Source organism: Ixodes scapularis, unplaced genomic scaffold (assembly GCF_016920785.2).
Source record: "Ixodes scapularis isolate PalLabHiFi unplaced genomic scaffold, ASM1692078v2 PGA_scaffold7__128_contigs__length_106722199, whole genome shotgun sequence".
NCBI lineage: Eukaryota > Metazoa > Arthropoda > Arachnida > Ixodida > Ixodidae > Ixodes > Ixodes scapularis.
This window is the reverse complement of record NW_024609882.1, coordinates 103,154,631-103,176,539: the sequence shown is the minus strand read 5'-3', so window position 1 is coordinate 103,176,539 and position 21,909 is coordinate 103,154,631. Positions and strand designations below refer to the sequence as shown.

The 21,909-nt window shown below is 48.1% G+C and overlaps 1 protein-coding gene across 1 annotated transcript in view; it reads right to left on the bottom strand.

The window, feature by feature from the left end:
• Positions 1-12,070: 12,070 nt before the first annotated feature.
• Positions 12,071-21,909, bottom strand: part of LOC8034814 (glutamate receptor-like) — a 48,071-nt gene continuing 38,232 nt past the window's right edge. The window contains exons 5-6 of the mRNA XM_042286322.1: positions 15,986-16,203; positions 12,071-12,151 (exon numbers count right to left, since the gene is read on the bottom strand). Of these exons, the coding sequence (XP_042142256.1) occupies positions 12,071-12,151; positions 15,986-16,203 (299 nt within the window). The remainder of the gene's footprint in view (positions 12,152-15,985; positions 16,204-21,909) is intronic.

Below are 21,909 nucleotides of genomic sequence, written 5' to 3'. Positions count from 1 at the left end.
ATTCAATTAAAATTAATTTTTATCATATATGGCGGTGAGTTAATTTTTAACCTCGGCATTTTTTTATTATGACAACCGCACCAGTCCTACTTTGGTATCACCAAACTCAACATCTAAACCTGAGTGCCCTTTTTTGTGTTTTCCAGTCTCATGGTTTTGGTCAAGATAAACACCCAGCTACCTAAATGAGACACCTGACCGCCCTAAACTTAGTTCATTCATTTTTTTTACTTTTTAGGTAGTTAATTTCTCAAGCCAGAATAGACCGATCTCACTAAGTGTTCGGCGCATACGTGACGACGCCATAACTTTAGTTCACTGGAGGCAGACGACAGTGCACGAGACTGTTCGTGCCCTGCACGCGCTGAGCTCCAGCGAAGTTGCCGCACTTGCAGAAAGACTAAAGTTACCTCGATGCATCGTGGCAGCGGTGGCGTAGTCAAACTGGCTGGTGAGACCGGTCTATTTTGGAGACCCAAGTCTATCATGTCATCACGTTTTCCTGGAAATCCACAAAGAGCCAAACACATGCATGACAGAAGGGGCGGCTCGTCATATTGCCGCCCGCAGACCCAAGAAAGCAACGCTTGGTCACGGACCTGTACAAGATTCGCGTTCATTCTTGCACCAGACGTAACTTTCACCCTGCTTTCTTGTTCTCGAGAGTGCCAGTTCGCCCTCGCCCCAAGCGTGCGACGCTCGAACCTTCTTAAGCCAACTTTCGAGATGCGACGCACTGTAGATAAGCAGCTGCAAGCGGCCTTGTCGAATCAGTCTCGCTCTCGCTCTCTGTTACGCTACCGAATCGCTGCGTGCTTTTCTGCTGCCTCGACGCTCTTTCTTTACTTTTTTAGTTTGACGCAAGTTTGCAGATTAAACCTTTATTTTTCAGCTCCCTGTTCGTCCTCTCGTCACTTTCATATGTGTCAATAAAAATCTGATCAGATTGAAATATGTGTAATTAGCCTCTGAAATCTCCAATAACGGCGCACAGGCAATTTTGTATTTTTCAGCGCGTCGGTGGTTTTGTTGTGCATGCTTCTCGCCATTTGGCTCAGGACTAGTTTCGGTTTTTTTTTTTTCTGCCCACATTTCCTGGAGATGTGAGCTCGGAGCGTAGGCAATTGGCCTCCTTGTACGAGAACTGCAGCAGCCGTGCGCGTTCCAAAGAAAGCTCGTGCTGAGAAAAACAAGCAAGGGACCAGGGATGTCAAATTCAGGATATAGAAAAATACCCTACTGTATCGAAGCGCCACCACATACGATTTCTCGCATTGTTGTACAGGCCTGGAAGGCGATTCCGCCGCCATCTGTTGGTTCAGAATCACACTAACCAAGGGTGGGGTTGCACCTTAATACCCCATTCCCACGACCAGCGGAAAGGTACCTTTAACAAAAGGTCCATTTGCATTCAACGAATGAGCCGGTGCTCTGGAGTCGCAAGCACATGCCACGCGCGGAAGATCATAAATTGATTGGCCGCAGAGAATAAAGGTCTCTTAGCTAAAGGTACCTTTGCAGTCGTGTCAATAGGGTATAAAAGACATCGGCCTCCCAATCACGTGGCTTGCAACCAACAGCAAAATGGAAATACACTCATTTTCTTCTTTTTTTTTTTACTTTTTTTTTTAGTTGATTTTTAGGACATACGTGGCCAGCGTGTTTGTTTCATAAGACCATAAAAATGTCGAGTTCGCGCGTGGCGCAGAAATAAGGTATAAAATAGTATTCTCCAAATGCTTGCACAGCAACACGGCTAGTACGCTGATGGAATGGACTCCATGCATAGCGGCAAGAGCACATCCTTTGACAAAGGGCAACCTCTACGGCGCAGCACGAGGGTGCCGTATAGACCATGTCGTGAAACCTGTTTGAAAAAGCATGAGTTCACGCTTACTTTACGAATCTCGATATTTCTTTCCCTATTCAATTCAATTCTTGGCTGGTTCGCCTGCCCTTTCCACCCTTCGCGTACTCATTCTCGTGTTTCCTCTTCAGATGAAGAAAAAAGTTCGATGATACGCCGACTGCACCGTGCATAGTTTCGTTGCACAACTTGCAGCGTGCAGCTTGTTTATGTTCTTTGCGACTAATGTCGAAAAATGTCTTCCACGGTGCCAAAACTCGATCTGTAGTTTTCTTGTCTTCTCGTCCGAGTCGTGATGTTCCTCTTTGCGCTCATCGAGTGGCGGGTTCAGGCAGCAGACGGTAGCAGCCGATTCGTCATCCTACCTCGGTGTCGGTTCGCGTTGTGTCGACGAGTTGCGCAGTCAGCGTTGACAAAGCTAGCGTCACACCATGATACAATTAACTGGGTAATACCGGACCGTAAACTCGAACTGACATTCCCCGTGTCTTCTCAACACCACCGTCCAACTGACTTCTCATCGCATGAAACGGGGTCGAGGACAAGGGGCACGAATGCAGATCGGACAGCCGAGACGCGCGGAAGCCCAAGCCTTGGTAGCCGCTAGCACCCATGCTCTCCTTCTCATTTGCCCTCAGAGCGTGGGTCACGCCTCCTCTGGCGCGGGACGGTTTCTCTACAGGTCTATAGTCAGTGACCGGTCAAGAAGGAAGTGGAAGCTCCTCCCACCTCTTTCCACTTTACCAGAGCGAGCACTGGAGAGAATGTCGCTTCCTTTCTAGCGTTCTCTCTGCTGTAGTGGAAAGAGGTGGGAAGAGCCTCCACTTCCTTCTTGATTTGTCACCGACTATACACCTTTCCAAAAAACACTCGACCCCAGGGACCACAATCCGTTTTCGAGCCCAGTCACTGAGTTTGAGGCTAGACTCTCACCGGCGTCCCTCCTAACCCTAACGGAGTGGACTGTGATTTCAATAGGCGCAGCCTGCGTAGGCGCAGTTTCAAACGCTGCTGGCGGCTAAATTCTCGTTTTTTCCCGCTATATTTTGTGTTTCATTGTACATGTATTTTCCCGAGGGCATTGAGAAAGCATTGTGTCACACTAAAAAAAAAAACAAAAAAACTGTAAACTGTTTTTGTTGGGTACGCGCGCGACAGAACGAGTGCGACTGGAATGTATAGTTCTAGTTATTTGTTTCTTTTCTTACGATCAGTTTGACGACGCCGCGGGATTCGCCGCATGTGAAGCGACAAAGCGCTTTGCTGTCAAAAAAAGTGAAAGCCGTTTACAACTCCCTGTAACACCGAATTAGAGCGCAGCTCTTGAGGAGGAGGAGGGAAGGGTACTGGGGGGGTGAAGTGACCTGGGGGGGGGGGGTCACGTGACCTTGGCGGGTCACGTGACGATGCCGATGATGTCATCAGTGACGTCACTGATGACGTCATCAGTGACGATGACGATGCGGACTCCGATGACGTCATCAGCGATGATGACGATGACGATGCGGATGTCGGTGACGTCATCAGTGACGTCACTGATGACGTCATCTGTGATGATGACGATGACGATGCGGATGCCCCACCCCGAAGTCACGTGACACCCCCAGGTCACGTGACCACCCCAGGGTCACGTGACCCCCGCCGAGGTCACGTGACCTCCCCGATGACGTCATCGTCACTGATGACGTCACCGGCATCCGCATCGTCATCGTCATCATCGCTGATGACGTCATCAGTGACGTCACTGATGACCTCACCGGCATCCGCATCGTCATCATCACTGATGACGTCATCAGTGACGTCACTCATGACCTCACCGGCATCCGCATCGTCATCGTCATCATCACTGATGACGTCATCAGTGATGATGACGATGAGGATGCGGATGCCGTTTGACGTCATCAGTGACGACGTCATCGGGGAGGTCACGTGACCTCGGCGGGGGTCACGTGACCTGGGGGTGTCACGTGACTGGGGGGTCACGTGACTTCGGGGGGGGGGGTCACGTGACCTCGGAGGGTCACGTGACTTCAGAGGGGTCACGTGACTTTGGGTGTCACGTGACCTTGGGGGTCACGTGACCCTGGGGGAGGGGTCACGTGACCTTGGGGGTCACGAGACCTTGGGATGACCTTGGGGGGCCACGTGACCTTGGGATGACCTTGGTTACGCCGACGCCGACGCCGACGGCGACGCCAACGGCGACGCCGCTCAAGCCGGGAACGGGCCCCTAAGAGCTGCGCTCTAATAAATTGCAACAGAAGACGGCCGAAAGGTATGCATTTTTCACGCTCACAAATAACGTGTTTACCGATGGACAGGACACGGACATACAATTGAGGAAGTAATAACATTAGAACAATATATCGTACATACCACACGATGCAGCGTTATCCAAAAAGAATTTATTTGAGAAAGATCTCAAATAACACAGTCACAGCGACGACAGTCACATCTTGACGATCGGACGGAATCCGAGATGACTCCGTTTGGGGCACGTTTCGGGGAGAGCTTCCTTTTTTCCACAACCGCACCAAGGCAAAGAAACAAACGCGACTGACCCGTTGGTCATCCCAACCCGGGCAACTATTTTTGGAGATGACTGAGGATTCTACGCGGACTATCTCTGGGAGGGGGGAGAACAATGTTCGCAAAATCGCGTCGAGGGTCGTTCGACGTCCTTCACCTGCTTCGTTTCCCGTGAACGTCGAGCAGAAAAGCTTGAATGACAGGCACTTACCAGCCTTATTTCTAACAATGGAAGATAACACTAAACGGGTACGCAGCACGCATAAAAAAATGAAGTGGAAACTTTCAAGAGAGCGAGAAAACGTCGAATGCAAAACGGCTAAAATGCATGTAGAGAACCGCGCTGAGCGGGTCTTCACAGTCCCAGAGAGTGGCAGAAAACTTCTAGCTGATAGAGGGCGCGAGAGTCGCACCAGCCGCATCAGCATCAGCAACATGGCGGCGGCCTAGGAGCGTTTTTTGGAAAGGTGTATACAGGGTGAAACAAGGAGACGGCAGGCTCTTGAAATCGACCGCAAAATTCGGTTTCTTAAAGGGGCCCACCAACAATTTTTTGACCGGTTTGAAGTTCGCGCAGAAACGGAGCTCCATGAAAGCAGGAACACCGAGGAAAAAAAATATTACAGAAATTCACAATATTTTGTGAGTTATTAGCAAATTAAATATTACAGAAAACAACTTTAAATAAGCAAAACATAGCGCTTCATGACGTAAAATGAATCAGTTTAGCGATTGGAGCAAAGCGGTTGGCCAATTGGACGCGAGTTTGGTTGATAGCCCGTCGGCCCGGTCGGCTCCTCGGCCATTAGGCCTAGCTGCAACCACCGTAGCTTTGGGATGGGTTGCCATCATCGATGAATTTACCGGGCTTATCGGATTTTGAGTGCGGATCTGGTCGTCGTGCCGTACGAGGACACTCCACGCAAGCGCCGCGACGCGTCTCTGCCTCAGTCCGCTTCGACAGCCGCCGAAGACTCGTCTCCCGCAACTTCGCCATCGCAGCCACCTCGGCGAGTAGGATATAAGCTGGGTCCCGTCGCCGCACTTCACTCGAACAGTGAAAAGTCTGTCACAGCCCTAAAAGAAAATAAGGGTTCCCCTCGCTCCTCTTACTGCTTTTGGTTGACCGGGACCGGGGGCGCACAAGTGAAAATACGATGCGCGTTGTCTGGACGGATCACTTGTCGTCTGCTCGCGATTTTACGTCGCGGACACCGCTGGGAGGCGCGCATGAGCGACAAGGCGTTGTTTTCACCCTTTTTGAACTTTACTTTGCAACTTTATTAGCTCTATAAAAATGACTTGTTAGATAAATAATGACGGTTAACGTGTGATATACCTTACTTCGCTTCAAAATTCCTGGGACGGCTCTCGCCAATCACGAAACCCAGAGAATGTGACGTATAGTGAAAGGGAGCGCCGTTATGCGCGCGCATTCGGCACCTCGCGACGCCACCGTCGGAGGAGGTGTTTCCGAGTTGTCAAATTAAAATATGATGCGCTAATATTTTCAAACTCTTTCGTTGTGCACTGGGTTTCCGGGACCACTAGCGTGTAGAAACCGCAAAAAAAAAGTCGACGCTCAAATACTGTTGGAGGGCCCCTTTAACCTATCACGCTACGACTTTGTGCAGCGTTGCCCACAGATGGTGCATTTTTTTCGTAAAATTTGCAAAGAGCGAACTTACCCGAGGAAAAAGTAAAGAAAGAAAAAGGCTTAGCTCCTATGGAAACGCAGCGATGCCACCGGTCTACAAACAACACGGCGCCGTTTCGTACGGGAGACAAGAGATGGCGCAACGAACGCCGCCAACGAACGAGCATACGGCGCAGAGAGCCAGCGTCTTTTGCAGACAATCTTGTCGACTCAAAAGCGGCGCGCGTTCCGCAGGTGGCTACAGTCGCAGAAACAAAAACAGGCGCGGTAACAACAAGGAACTGCAGTTCCTTGTCTGCTAAATACGCCGGCTCTCGCCGTCGTCTGCTCGTTCGTTGGCGTCGCCAACGCTTGCGCCATCTCTTGTCTCCCGTGCTAAACGGCGCCGTGTTGTTTGCAGACCGGTGTCTTCGCTGCGTTTCCATAGGAGCTAAGCCTTTTTCTTTCTTTAGTTTTTCCTCGGGTAAGTTCGCTCTTTGCAAATTTTACGAAAAAAATGCACCATCTGTGGGCAACGCTGCACAAAGTCGTAGCGTGATAGGTTAAGAAATCGAATTTTGCGGTTGATTTAAAGAGCCTGTCGTCTCCTTGTTTCACCCTGTAGTCAGTTCGGTCAGGCGACAAGAGTGGTGACGATAGTCTACTTCACCTTACAATGGACCGCAACAGATAGCACGAGAGCCATCGAAACCAATCCAGCGCCTTCTGAGTGTCGCGTGACCCTTTGGTCCCGCTCAGGGTGTTGGATTGCCTGGGTTAACTCGTAGCGTCCGCAGCGGTCCATCGCGAGGTGAAACGAAGTATGCAGTGACTATAAGTCAAAGCAATTGAGCGGAAATCTGCTACCTTGCTTGTAACCCTAACCCACTTGAATGTTAAAATGTAACACAGAAAAGAAGGATCGGGACAAAGACCAAGTAAAAGGCGGACCTACACTACAAAAGCAGTATAAAAAACAAGCCTCGGAGCAAAACGCAAGAGGAGAAGAGAGAGGTGAATCTCGCTTTGTTTTAATGTCGAAGCAAGCCCACATTTAGCACTTCAAAGGAGTGCGCGCGAATGAACGTGGAAGGCAGCAGGGTTGGCTGCCCGCTAAACAACGCTCCTTCAACTATAACAAAACAATAAGTGATCATCTTTCGGTGGCGCGCGAGTCAACGAGTTATCAGAGCTCTGCGAGTTATGAGTCGCTTTCGCTCTCAGATTTCAGTCTTTGCACGCGTGCATTCTCCATGCCGTCACAACAACAACAACAAAAAAACGTAAGACAAGAAGGACGATGAGAAGCTGTGCATGGCGGTTTCTTTCTTTGCCGCTCCCTTCGTTTCTTTCGCTTGGTACTTGGTTTCTTGTTTCGCTCTCATGTAACCCCAGTGAAAGTTAAGCCCGTCGCCTGCGCGTCCGTGGAAGGCGCCACCGCCCCCCCCCCCCTTTCCCCCTGGCGTTGACGCTTGTTTTTTTTTGTTTGTTTTTTTTGTATTGCATTTTTTTCCGTATAGGTCTCTTATGGTATATTTACACTTGAGGATCAGTTAGTGAATCCGCCCCAGATCTTGCCGCTAGGGCGAAACGCAAAGCGGAAAATGCGGCGGCGAGCCGTCTAATGGTACGTTTAGACCTGAAAAAAAAAAATCCGCGCTCCCGGCGGTGGCGGCGACGAGCGGGTTGTGTTTACATCTATTTCCTTCGAGCAGTGGCGGCAGCGCCGGCTGCGGCAGCGGTTCCCGTAACATCTCGTCAAATATGACGGGAAGGCGCGAGAGTTCCCGCCTCTGGTCTCTCTCCCGGGCGTTGCTGCTCCCGGAAGAACGCGTACTCGTGACGTAGGCAGCGTCGCGCCGCGCAAGATGTGTCACTTCCGGACAGCGAAACGCCTCGTTCGGCGACAAAAATAGGTCCTGGACCAAAACGGCTCGCCGCCGCGTTTTCCGCCCAGCGTTTCGCCCCAGTGGCAAAAGCTGGGCGGATTCGCTAGCGGATCCGCAAGTGTAAACGTACCATAAGTCCAAGACCTATTTCTGCCGCTGAATGTGGCGTTTCGCTGACCGGAAGTGACATTCTTGTGCAGCGCGCCGCTGCCTACGTCACGACTTCCGGGAGCAGCAGCGCACGGGAGAGACAGGCGAGGTGGAAACTCTCGCGGCTTCTCGTCATATTTGACGGGATGTTACGAGAACAGCTGCCGCAGCCGGCGCCACCGCCGTTGCTCGAAGGAAATAGATGTATTAAAAACAGATGTATTAAACAGATTTTATCATGAGAGACCCTCCCGTCTCCTGTTGTTCCTGCCTGGAGTCGAACTTTGGTTCCTGCCCTGCCGTGGTCCTCCGTGATCCTGGCTAGAGAACTCGGTCCCAACAACCACTAGAAGGTCTAAGTCCGTGTCTACTTGGAATGCGCAAAAATTTATTTTCAACACTTCTTTTTTCCTCAACTTCAAATGTACCAGAGTACGTTGCTTGGCAAGTACACATAGAAGGGATGGCACTTACTATTGTGCGCATTTACACAAAGCCACAGATTTCAATCCCAAATGCTGAATTTAATGTGTTGTTCAGACGACTTACTGTTTCATATGTAGTTTGTGAGGATTTTAACACCCAATATACATGTTGGGGTAGTTTTTATTGTGACAAAACCGGAATTAAAATCTTGATCACTACGACATAGGTATCCTCAATGATGGCTTACCAACGTACCTAAAATGTGTCAGCTATCTCAGTTGCCTTTAGATGACACTGTGTTCTCCAGACGTCTCTCATTACATGAACTGGGGCACATATATAGACGCACGTTGCATTGACCACCACCCAATACACATTCATCATCCCCGGCTAACATCGCAGCAACCATACCACCGACTACCCTATACAATATGGAAGATGTTTCGTTTTCTGAACACGAGACAACTAGAAGAGACCCGGAAAGTTGAAGAATTCGAAAGGAGCACAAATCTCACCAAGGCCACTAAAAGTACACGTAGCAGAGCGCGTTGAAAACTACAGAATACACAGAAAGGATAAAACACACGAAGGACGAACACAGACGCACACAGTTCTTTCAATGAGCAACGAACATTTATGAAATGCCCATGACACTACGAACCGTGAGCTTCAAAGAATTGAAATAGAGAGAGAGCGTCTTTCGTCTGTGTGCGTCTGTGTTCGTCCTTCATGTGTTTTATCCTTTCTGTGTATTCCGCCACTAAAAGGTGCGTGTTCCGAGAGGTTGTGCTGTTGTAAATGGTGAATACGAGGAGCTTCGAGCTATCCGCCGGATAACTCAAAGACGATATCGGAGATCAGAAAGAGCAGATCACTACAGAGGGGCACAGCGTATCTGAACTGAAATAAATCGGCCTTTACGAAAGTTTTCTGAATTACGATGGAGAACGCTTTGCGCAACATTTTCACCTTTTTCACTTAGGTCAAAGTGGTATCGAATATAGTGCGCTCTTTGAAATCGCCAGTTACTCAGCGAAGACCTTTCTGAGCTTTGGACCTGTCACGAGGTAGTTGCGAAATAACTGTGTTGCATTAGTTTCCGCGTTTCACTTACACAACGGCAGTGATGTCCTCTTCGGTGTACAACTCATCACGTGAGGCCGCAGAGAAAAGGATTGACGGAGTGAATAACTTAAACAACTCACAATTGAAATGTGATTTTAGTATTCCTAAACAAGATGATGCAAAGAGGACAATTTGTAAGCGCACAACTCCTGGTCATGACCATATGACCAAGCACTTCCAAATCTTGGGTCTTGGAAGAAAGGCAAACCCTCTTGAGATATTCAATGACTTTTGAAGTAAGGAAACTGTCAGAATCATGAAAACTGGCTAAGGTCGTTCCTTTATTCAAATGAGAAACTTCAGATGCACTAGAATCATTTCTTCCAGTAAGTCTTACCAGCTGTGTCGGGAAGCTTATGGAAAAAATGGTGTACTTACGTTTGCAATAGTGGTTTGAATCAAATCGCGTGTTACCAAAAGAAATGACTGGATTTCGCCCATTAGCATGCACAATGGACTCAATCCTTGACCTGGTTACGACCACTGAACACCATCACAAATTTAAGAAATTGAATATTGCAGTGAATCTAGATATTCGTCGTGCTTTTATACCGCCAGTCACACATATGTTCTGAATGAACTCACTCAATTCAGGGGGCGAGGTTGCATTGTACGCTGGACTAAATCGTCCTTGCTGGACCGGAAATTTTTTTATAGTTACGAGCGAAGGAATCAAAAGAACAGATGAGCTACAGCACGGGTCCCACACGGTAGCCTATTAAGTCCAACCTCATTCAGCGTAGTCATGGCTGAATTACCGAAACGACCTCCACCGCCCCTCCAAATTTCGATGTACGCTCGTGACATTTGTATATAGTGATCGGATTCTTCCTAGGAAATATTACAAGCTCCATTTCTATTCAGCTTGTATGAGACATACACATACCTTCCCGAAAAGAGTATACAAATTTTAGCCGAAAAATCCGCAGTTCTGCTTTTTAGAAGAAAACTCCTCGAATGATTTATGTTCAACATCCAAAGTCAAAACATGAAACGACTGAAATGACACAAATCTCTTCGTGCCGTGCTAGACTGTTCATTTACATGGTCTAAACATATTGATCTGCTTAAAGAAAACTTAATGCCGTCGTCAATGTTGTTCGATATATTATTGCGGGCGCTAGTTGAGGTGGGTCGACAGATGGTCGCTTACATCTTCATACAGTCCTTGTACGACAGGCGATCGCCTAATCAACGCCACTCATGCATGGGATATCTTCATCATAAAAAAGGGCTTGAAACATATGATCACAAATATATGAAATATATAAAGTTTGCACATATGTCTTGGTGTCCCTCGAGCGACTTCTTCTGACCTTGTTTTTGCGGGAGACCGAGGGCCTCCGCTTGCCCTTCGCGCACAAGAGATGTGTCGGCATTACATTCGTTTAGCCACAAATATGAGGGCGGGCGTCCATTGTGTCAAAATATCCTCAGTCGGTCCACGGAATATAACTTTCGCAACCTTTTACTTTCATTACAATTTGCGTACCCCTTTAGGTACATTGGCCATGACTTAGAGTGCCCCCTGTGGACCATACCGCCGCTGAGTGTACGAGCAGATATTTCAGGTATGCGGACCGCAAGTTCGTCTGGTTCTTTTGAAGGGTTGTGGTGACGTCAGAACGCCGAAAACTGATTAGCTCTGATTAAAGGATAGTAGATGTACCTCGAAGGAAGTTGCCTTGAGGCCTACCCACTATCTTCTAATCAAAGCAAATGAAAGCTCGGCGTTCTGACGTCACCACAACCCCTGCAAAAGAAGCAGACGAACTTGCGCTCCGCATTGAATCTAAAGCATCTGCACCCTCTTCTGTTGCGAAAACACTGCCCCTGGAATAAGTAGTACAATACTATAACAATGCTGTTCATGTTCATACAGACGAATCAACTTCAATGAATAGTTCAACATTTGCTTTCACCATTCTGAAATTTAGAGCAAGCATAGTCTTTATGCTTTTGCAACATACGTGATCAACAGCGGCTGAGTTGCACATAATAGTTTCAGCCGTCACATTCATTGATACGTTTGATCAGTCAAAAACAGTAATACTGGCAGATACCAAGAATGCATTAATACTACTGAAAAGTACAACCTTAAAACCCTCCTTGGGATTATATTTATGCAAAGTTTAAGCTACAATGGTTCACGGAGAGGAGTATGGGAATTCAATACGCCTTCAATGGATCCCGGGTCACTGTGACATTACTGAAAGCGTCGAAGCATATCGCATGGCTTGCGTGGCTTATTCTCGTGACGCAATGAGACTGACGATCTTCACATCTGCGGTGGCCAAGTTTTTTCTACGGCACTTCTGAGAGGAACTCTTCCGACACTAATGCTTCACAGAAAACGCTCTAGAGGCTCTCCTTTCTGATATTGCACCTCAACTTAAACTACTACCTTTTACCGGAACAACAATAAAATGCAATGTTCTCTTCCTCCAACTACGAATCGAAGTGGCTTTTACGAGCAGCTTTCTGCGCCGAATTCGGCAACGTGAGCCTCCAACGTGTGAATATGGTTATCTGTTTGGAGATGTCAATCACATTATTTTAGAGTGCCAATGCTTTCCTTCTAAAAGGCACAAGATGAAGATTCGTCCTCGACTGCTTGACGGACGTCCCCTATCTTTAGCAAATATACTGGGGCCTTGGCCGGACCGCAAAGCTCTCAATAGGGCACTTAGCATTGTTTGCGATATTTTAATTGACCCACCCATGATTGTGTATGTTTGTGATCACGTGTACGAGTGAGTGAAGGCAACAGTGTGCTTGGAAGGGATGTTTATCTTCGCAGCAGACAATTAGCAAAGTATACACCAACTCAACTCTCCTACGTCACACCGCGGTGGTGGCGCGCCAGACGCACTTCCGGTCTGTGGCGGTGGTACCAAGAGAGTCTGGAAAGGTTTGAAGATCAGTTTTCACGTGTTTTTGCCCCCTCCGTTCGTCCGAGAACGTGAATAGTAGCCGTGAAAAGGGCAAACCAGACGCTGTCGAACTACGATTGCGTGCGCGGACAACACTTTGTGGTCGCCAGATGTATTTGCTTTGTTCCAACATAAACGAGAGAAAACCGCCAAGTTGTCCGAACCACGCACGGGTTCAGTGCGTCTTCAAAATCACACGGCCGCCTGATCGTTCGAACTTTCGTCTGCTCTTTCAAACGTCTGCTTTTTGTCGTCTGCTCGTTCAAACAAAAGCGGCCCGTAGACCAAACTTTGACCCGGTGATTGCAATAAGAAGTAATTGCAGACCTCAAAAGACTTAAGTAGGCTCGGTGTAAAAAGTAGATACAAGATGTTGATCATTGGTACCGGTGGTCATCACCGACTAGTTAAGCTTGGTCTGTTCCAGCTTCCGATTTTCAGTATTGACGTCGATCATCTCCGCTACCTTCTACACTTTTGCAACACGAGCGACGTCGCTACCGAAAATAGCTGGAAGAATCTCATCATGCTTTTGGCGTTCATTCTGCGGCGTTCATGCGAATGAATCGCCGCACGTCAAATTATTTACGGAAAGTTTAGCGGCGTAACGAGCCTTGATAATTTCGCTGAAGCGATTAAAGTGGTAAGACATTGCGATGTGGACGTAGAATCGACAATTCCAACGCGAAAAAGAGTAGGCAGACTCACACAGACGCCGAGAGCGTGACATTCGAGTGGTTTGTTGACGCGGGACGGCGGTGCTTCTTGCTCGTACCCCATTACGCATGCGTTCGAACTGTCGTCTGCTCTTTCAAACTTGGCCGCTTTTTGTCGTCAGCTCGTTCAAACGACAGCGGCCCGGAAACCAAACGTTGACCCGGTAATTGCGATAAGAACTAAGTGCAGGCCTCAAAACACTTTTGAAGGTTGGTTGGGGTAAGTAGGCTAAGTGTAAACAGATACAAGAACATGTTTATCATTATTGTTACCAGTGGCCATCACCGACTTGTAATGCCCGATTCTGCTTGCGGTTTTCACCATCGACGTCCACCATCTCGGCTACGGTCCACGCTTTTGCAGTCCGAGCAACGTCGCGTCTGAAAACAGCGAGCAGAATCTCATCGTGGGAGTCAAGCTTTAGCGCCCATTCTGCGGCGTCCACGTGAAATGAATCGGCGCACGTCACATTATTCGCGCAAAGTTTTGCCTCGTTAGTTTTGCTGAAGCCGCTCAAGTAGTCAGACATTGTTAGGAGGACATAGCATCAACAATTCCAACGCGAAAAAGAGCACGGGGACTCCCACCGACGCCGACAACAACGCAATTCAATGGTTTGTTTATGGGCGACGGCGGGCTTCTTGCCCACCATCCACCGCGCATGCGCGGCGCCGGTGGCGTCCGCTAGGGGCGCTCCGGTTTGTTTGTAAACATGAGTTGGTGTATACAGCGCTAGCTGAAGGATAACTTTTGTACTTTACCTGTTTTGTCGGGTGTCTTTTAGCAAGGGCTTTGTGATGCTATGTAGTCACCCGCTTTATGATTATGCTACTGGGAACCTTTCACATTTGTGATAATCTTTTTTTTTTCTTTTTTCCTCATCCTTTTATTTTCGTTATAACATCATAACATTCTCCCTTTCACTCTCAAGTTATTAAGATGCCGGCACCGTTTCTAAGGCTGCCAAACCCTTCTTTTATTTATTTATTCTCTCACTGTCTTTCTGCTTATGTAAAATTAACGCACAAGGTAGAGTAAACGTGAGCAGGTTTGTGGCACCGACATGATGGTAGCAACAACTCTATTTCTCGGAAGTGATGTGCTTCAATCACAAATTTGACAACAAATGTACATTGATGCACGATCCTATGTACATAAGAATCACTTCCCGGAGTGTTAAAAGACGGTATTCTTAAAGGGCGCGTCCTGATCTTAAGACCAATGTACGCAACGATATACTGCTGTCGTTCACATTTATCTTCACGTTATAAACCATTCTACAAGCCGGCTTTTGGGCGGAGGCATTTTCAGCGTTATATGGCGCGTGTTTTCCCCGCTTTCCAAATTGCGGACATGCGCGTCCTGGGCTGTTGATATCACACGCTGGGTTCTGAATTTTTAAACATTGCGACAGTGTCTAGGAGGTATTCTCTGGACGCCATATTTTAGGCCGATGTTTAGAGCGCATGCTCAGAACGAGCTCACATTAATAGCCTGCTAAGACCGGCAACCTTGATGGTGCTAAATACACGCTCCAAAAGGACTCAGGAAGCTCTCCGTCAGCACGCGCTCAGCAGCAGCGCACACGGATACGGACGCCACTGAATACTCCCTATAGCCGACGCCGTGGCCACGAATCATTGTTTAGAAATGTTTCTCGTGGTTCGGGATTCTATGGGCTTGAATATAAATAAGTCGATATATTACTTCCCTCTGTTCTTTAGGGACTCCGGTGCCCCGCCGTTCAGCGCACTTGTTTCACTCCTAAAACATGCCACACATGAGCTCAGAACACGTAGAAGCGGCGAAATTAACTGACAACTAGCCTCTACCTCTTTAATAGAAGCGTCAGAGACGCCACAATTTTAATGAACAATCTAAATATCACCATAAGTGTAGAGGAGACTGTACGGCATACAAACGATGTTTACTATGACGGCACAGTTACCGCTTGTATAGATATACCTTCGCAGACACATATCATGGGACATAGTCTCTGGTTTTATATATGTCTGAGGTGAACTCGCCGACCATTCTGTCATGCACGTGTATTCAAACTGAGAACATTCTTTCGTGTAGTGTACGAGACTCTATCTAAACGTTTACTAACTCTCTTTATAAAAGCAGAGTTCAGGTTTTATTGCCTGCCCTCTTCATCAAAGTTCTCCCACTCAGGGCTAATACAACAATCCCAGCGAGTCTGGCATTGTTGGAACAACGTCTGGAAGTTACTCTTCAGGTTGTTCGGGACAATTCTCGTCTATTCCTGAATCTTTTCGACTGAGTGCAATCTCTATTCGTTGCGATTCATCTTAATTTTAGGAAGAATAAAAAACTCACACCTCACCACATCGACACAATGAGTTACATTGAAACGGATTCGTGATCAAAAGCTTTTTTAAACAACCATAAGCAGTGTGACTTCGTCATAATGTGAATACGGCAAAAAAACAAAGGCATACCTATAAACTTAAGAATACAGTGCACAATCAATCTACTATAATCATTACAAGGTAAGAACGGCAGAGCATCCCTTTTGGATACCCAGCCTCCAGCACACGCTAGTTGCCTTCCGCCGTGCTTTGGCTGGGCGTGCGCGCTCGAGGCCCACAAGTCACCGAAGCGCTATCGAAGGCAGGAAGCAGATGCTTTAGGCGGCACAAACAAACGAAATCTCAACCGTTCTATTCTTGTCGGTGTCTTCGGGACTCGCCTGAAATATCTCCTGGAAAGTGGTGCCCCCCATGATGACCGGAACGATGTCCTTGCGGTCCAAGACGCTCTGCAGCGTGTCCAGCCTGGGCAGCTCCTCGTCCACCGTCATGCTGGCCTTCATGTGCCCCGTGAAGGTGTTCATGAGCACGAGCAGCATCAGCCACCAGAAGGACACGACGATGCGGACGTGGGGGTCAGAGGCAGGATTCGGAGAAGCTGAAACAAGGTTCAGGTCACTCATTTATTTTTTACCAACTCACCGTATTTTACATGTTTTAACATTTATTGTCCTGGTGCTCCCAACCATCTTTCGTTAGGACGGTCGCGATTTGAACTGGACTGGTGTCGTCAGGCTGTGGCGTGGTTCCCGCCCTGCTCTTTCGTTCGTTCGTTCGCTCGCTTGTTCGCTCGTTACGCCCACTTTCCTTCGCTCGTGCAGGCGATGCGACGTGCACGACGGCGGTTCACCGCGCATGCGCATCGTGCATCTCCCATATCACACGGAAGCGTGAGCGCGGACAAGGTCGTCGTGCTCCAGGTCACAATTAAACTGCGTTCACATTATAAAAAAAAATATTAAACTTGCTTCGATCATACTTATAAACCCGGGGAACACAGAGTGTGCCATGCATGTATTGTGCGTGCGTTACGATTTGTTTTCCTTGGTTGCGGGGAGCTTTTACATGACACTCTTGTGATTTACGGGTTGATCAAAATGATCGAAACCGAATGGAAGGGCTTTCGTCTCGGCGTATGGAGTGAGGTATTCCGTCGCGACGACTGTCCCCCGATGTCCCTGCGTCGACTTGGGGAATGGCCAGAGCACATCTATTTCCGTCTGTTGGAACGGACCAGTCGGCGGTGCTATCGGTTGCAACAACCCTGCAGGCTTAGTTTTTTTGTTTTTTTTTTCGTTGTTGGTATTAGCGCCACGACCTTGTGTACTGGAGGACATTCTTTGGGAGCTTGGGCCAGTAGTACTGCTAAGGGTGGTCTCATTGGAGTGCCGACATATCGTCGACGTTGACTGCGCCGAGAAATCTCTCCTCGTCGTTGTCGCCGGAGCCGTTCCGGAGTTGACTCGGCGGCATCCTTCGACAGGCAGAGAGTTCGTGTTTCTGTGCTTGATGCCGGTCTTGTGAACCACAGATATATACAATTCTTGCAGTCAAAAGCTCCATCGGACAAGGCGTCCTGACGGATCTTCCTGTTCCACAAGCAAGCAGAGCGAGTAGTGTTCTGTGAGCACTCTGAGCGTACATCCGTACAAGTAGGGACGAAACTTGGCTATCGCCCAGGCTACCGCAAGACATTCCTTCTTCGTTGTGGAGTAATTGCTTTCTGCCTTGGAGAGCGTTCGACTTGCATAGGCGATCACTCGTTCTGTGCCTTCCTGAATCTGTACCAGTACAAGCGTCCGTGTGGACTTTAGTCTCGGCATGCTGGTCAAAATAGCCGAGGATCGGAATTGTCTTGAGTATCTGTTTCGGCTCATCGAATGTGTGCTGTTGATCTTCTGCCCAGTGGAACTTTACGGTGTCTTTCGCGTGGTCGGGGACGGGAGCAGAGGTCTTCGCAAAATCTCGTATGAAACGCCTGTAGTAGGCGCGCAAGCCGAGGAATCTTTTCGCGACCTTCTATCCCGTGGATGTAAAACTTTGGCCACTGTGCATGTTTTCTTGGGGTCAAGACGAGCACATATGTTGCTTACTTCGTGACCTAGGAACTTCAGTTCACTGTAAGCAAGCCGATATTCCGAAGGCTTGGAGGTCAGTCCCACAGTCTTGATGGCTTGGAACACGGTACGGAGTCGTCACAGGTGCATTTCAAAGTCGCTTGAAAATATCACGACATCGTCAAGGTAGACGAGACAGTTCTGCTTTTCAGACCCGCCAGCACAGTGTCCGTGACACGCTGAAAAGTGGCTGGTGCAATACAAAGTCCAAAAGGCATCACATTAAACTCTTACAGTCTGTCAGGCGTTACGAAGGTCACCTTTTCGCGGTCCCGCTCGTCGACTTCAATCTGCCAGTTTCCACACTTTAGATAATCAATCTAGAGTATCGTCGGTGCGTGGAAGCGGATAGACGTTTTTCTTCATCACACAATTCAGCCTTCTATAGTCCACGCAGAATCTCAGCGTTCCGTCTTCTTTACAAGCACGGCGGAGGAGGACCAGAGACTGTTTGAAGGCTGGATGATGTCGTCATCCAACATCTCTTGAACATGTTCACGGATGACCTCCAGTTATTTGACGGAGACACCGTACAGTGACTGATGTACAGGGAGGGCATCTTCATTCGCAACCATGCGATGCTTGGCAGCCGTCGTTTGGCGTACCCTTAATGACGTGGCGAAACATTCGCTGTCCTCGGAGAGATGCTCGTTCAGCTGTCGTCGTTCTTAGGTCGGGAGGGTCAGAACGATGTCAAACTCCGAAGACAGCGTCCTGTTGTGGACCATTGAAGAGGAGTATTTTCAGGTGGAGGCGATCGCGTCTGAGTCTGGAAGTTCCTTGATGTGGCCCACGGCTGTACCGCTTGTCAAGTGCTCTGACTGTTTTCAGAAGTTCGTCACAAGAGCCATGGTGCACCTATCCTTGAGCTACGTTACGTCCCTGGTAATACCACTTCCTCTTTCCAGGAGCAGTTGAACGTGTACTTTTAACAGAGCTTCACGGAACATAACTATTACGATCCAGACTGGCACGAAGACACTCGACATGCAGCCACAACAAATTCGGGAGGTCGGCAAGAACTCGTATCACGGCTGACGCCGCATCACGATCTTCCGACGTAGGTATTGCCTTACGCAGAGTCAATTTGTTCACTCCAAATGCGATGACGGCACCGTATTCAAGTCCATGTCCAGTACGAGGTCCTGTGAGCAGTCCTAAAGAAGGACGAAGTTCATCAAACATGTCTCACCCTGGATTACGACGCGAGCGGTGCAGTTTCACAATGATGTGATGAGATGACCGCTGGCGGTTCGTACTTGCTGGCCATCCCATGGCCTCATCACTTTCCGAATACAGTGAGAGTGCTTCCCGCCCAAAACAGAATAGCCTGCTCCAAGGTAGATGAGTGCCGTCGCGTCGTGGCCGTCGATGGTAACGTCGAAGTTATGACTTCATTTGTAGAGCCAGTCGAAGGCCGAGTAAGCCGCCGTACTCAGGGTTAGCCGCCGTAATTTGGTCTATTGGTGAAACAACCAAGAAAAAAGTCGACAAACCGGAAATTTTTTTTAAGGACCAGCCGGCCGAGACCTCTGCTGCTGTACACCCCGTCATGTTCTTGCCCATTGCACCTTGTACGCCGACGCCCTTCAGCGGTGAAATTTACTAGGATGTCGATGACTGTATACAAAGGTACGAACGAGTGGCGCGGCATTACCGATGGACACGAGAGCTGAGCGTCAGGAACATTTGCTTTACTTCTCACTAAATGAAACGACCCGTCTCTGGTTCAAAAACCATGAAGCGTCATCCACCTCCTGGGAAAAGTACAAAGAGCAGCTACACCACGCCACTACGAGCCAGCGGCCCCGGGAATACACAAGAGAACTACTCCAGGCGATAATTCAAGCACCGAATGAATGCGTCGTCAACTTTGTCAAAGACGTCCTCCGACTATTCAACCGCGTGAATCCCCAAGCTCAGGAATCAAAGAACCTCAAAATTTTCATGCGATGAATAAAACAAAACATCATGGGGGGTCTCCTGCGAAACCTGCGTGGGACCGTCGAGGTTTCCGTGACGGAGGCCACAAGCATTGAGCAGGCCCTGCGAGCGCGAGCCAAACGCTATAAGCAACTGCCTAACGACACTGCCTTCGCATTAGCTAGCGGAGACACCGGCCCGGCAACATTCCAGTGTGTCATAGATACCATGCTGGAAGTCCTAAAGTGGCAGAGCTGTCTCGTGTACCTCGATGATGTAGTGGTATTCTCGTGCGACATCGACGAACGCTTGAAACGTCTTCGAACCGTGCTCCAGGCAATTAGGACCGCCGGCCCAGCCCTCAGCCGTCCAAGTGTCGGTTTGCCCATGGCAAACTGATGTTCCTAGGTCATGTCGTGAGCAACGAAAGTGTTCGTCCAGATCCCGAGAAGACTCGCGCCGTCCCACCACCATCAAACAAAACGTCAGTAAGGAGATTTTCCGGACTCTACAAGTGCTTCGTTCCGGATTTCGCAAAAACATTTCGCCGCTGATTTCACTTACGAATGACGCAATGAACTTCTAATGAGTGACGAACAAAAACAGGGAATAGACGAGCTGATGCTACGACTCCAGTGGCCCCCGATCCTTGGCCACTTCGGTCAGTCAGCGGAAGCAGAAGTTCGCACGGACGCCAGCAGTACAGGACACGGCGCGGTACTCGTCCAGCGGCAAGAAGAAAGCGACCCAGTGATCGCCTAGGCTCTTTCACACGCTGTTGAATGCAGAGAAAAAATACACGAAGACTGAAAAAAATGCCTTGTTGTTACTTGAGCAATAAAAAAATTCCGCCCGTACTTGTACGTGAACCCGCTTCGAGTGGTCACAAACCACCACACGTTGTGTTGGCTCGCTAACGCTAAACATCTGTCACTAAACCTCGCTCGATGGACTCTACGGCTGCGAGAAATCGACATGACCATAAACTATTAGTCAAGCAGCAAACACAGCGAAGCTGACTGCCTGTCCAGAGCCCACGTTGTGTCAACTCTTACTGGCGCCATTGGCGACTACGATGAGAGTTTCCTAGAAGCAGTGCACGTCAGTGACATGGCGAAACTCCTGCGAGACGGTCCTGTACTTCGCGCTCTGATTGAGCACTTAAATAAACTAGAAAGTACAGTTCACAGTACCTTCTTAAGAGCACTGTTAACCTTCATCATTCGACAAGTCGTCTGCTACATAAAGTACTTTGGAGACAAAAACTTGAACGAGGCTATTGGTCAGGGATGGGCAGTATTTCAAATACACGTATTTGAAATACGTATTTCAAATACTTTGTGTATTTTGCATTTGTATTTAATTACAAATTGGGTACTGTATTTGACGTGTGTATTTAAATACTAAAACGGGGGTATTTCAAATACAATTGTAATTAAATACAATTTTGTGGGCGAAAATACATCCCTCAAATTTATTGTTTCTGTCTAGAGCAGGTAGAAAACTACGTTCTGCACCGGATGCAGTGTTTTTCAATCAAGCACAAGCGTTTAGTGACCTTCTGATTACGGTGCTAGTCCAGGGCAAGAGTTGTGACGAAATCAACGTTCACAGGCAGACTGGCTAAATAAGTGCCTGTGACAACTTGTGATGCTTTCCAGTCTGATTTCCATCCATATTGTTGCCTGGAACATTCTAAATGCGCGGCCCGTCCAGATGTTCGTAACTGGTGCGAGTTGCAACAATAAAAAAATCTCTAGCTAGTGCTGCGCGTCTTGGTCGTCTCGGTTCTTTGGTGGTCTATACCAAAATGTATAATCGACAAAAAAAAAAAAAGCTGCTTGAAGCTTTGTACTTTTTTCATCTATTACGTCCAAGCTGATTACATTTTTTATTATATTTCTGTTACGTTACTAGAGCCTCGCACACTAACTCCCGAGTGTGCGATGCAAAATTAAAATGAAATACCCAGAAACCCGCTGCAGGTGCCCTGAAGTCGCTGACGCAGATTTTGAGGAATTTATTTGGAAAAGTATTTGGAGGAGACCAAATATATTTGGTTGTATTTGTATCTTGTATTTCAATGCTTTTTTGGAAATGTAATTAGATTTGTAGTTAAATACATTTTTGATGAAGAATTTTGTATTTGTATTTCGATAGATATTTGCATGTATTTTGCCCATCCCTGCTATTGGTGAATCCTTCCGATTTGCGAGAGATCTTCCAACCCTGCCATGACGACCCGACATCCAGATATCTCGGTT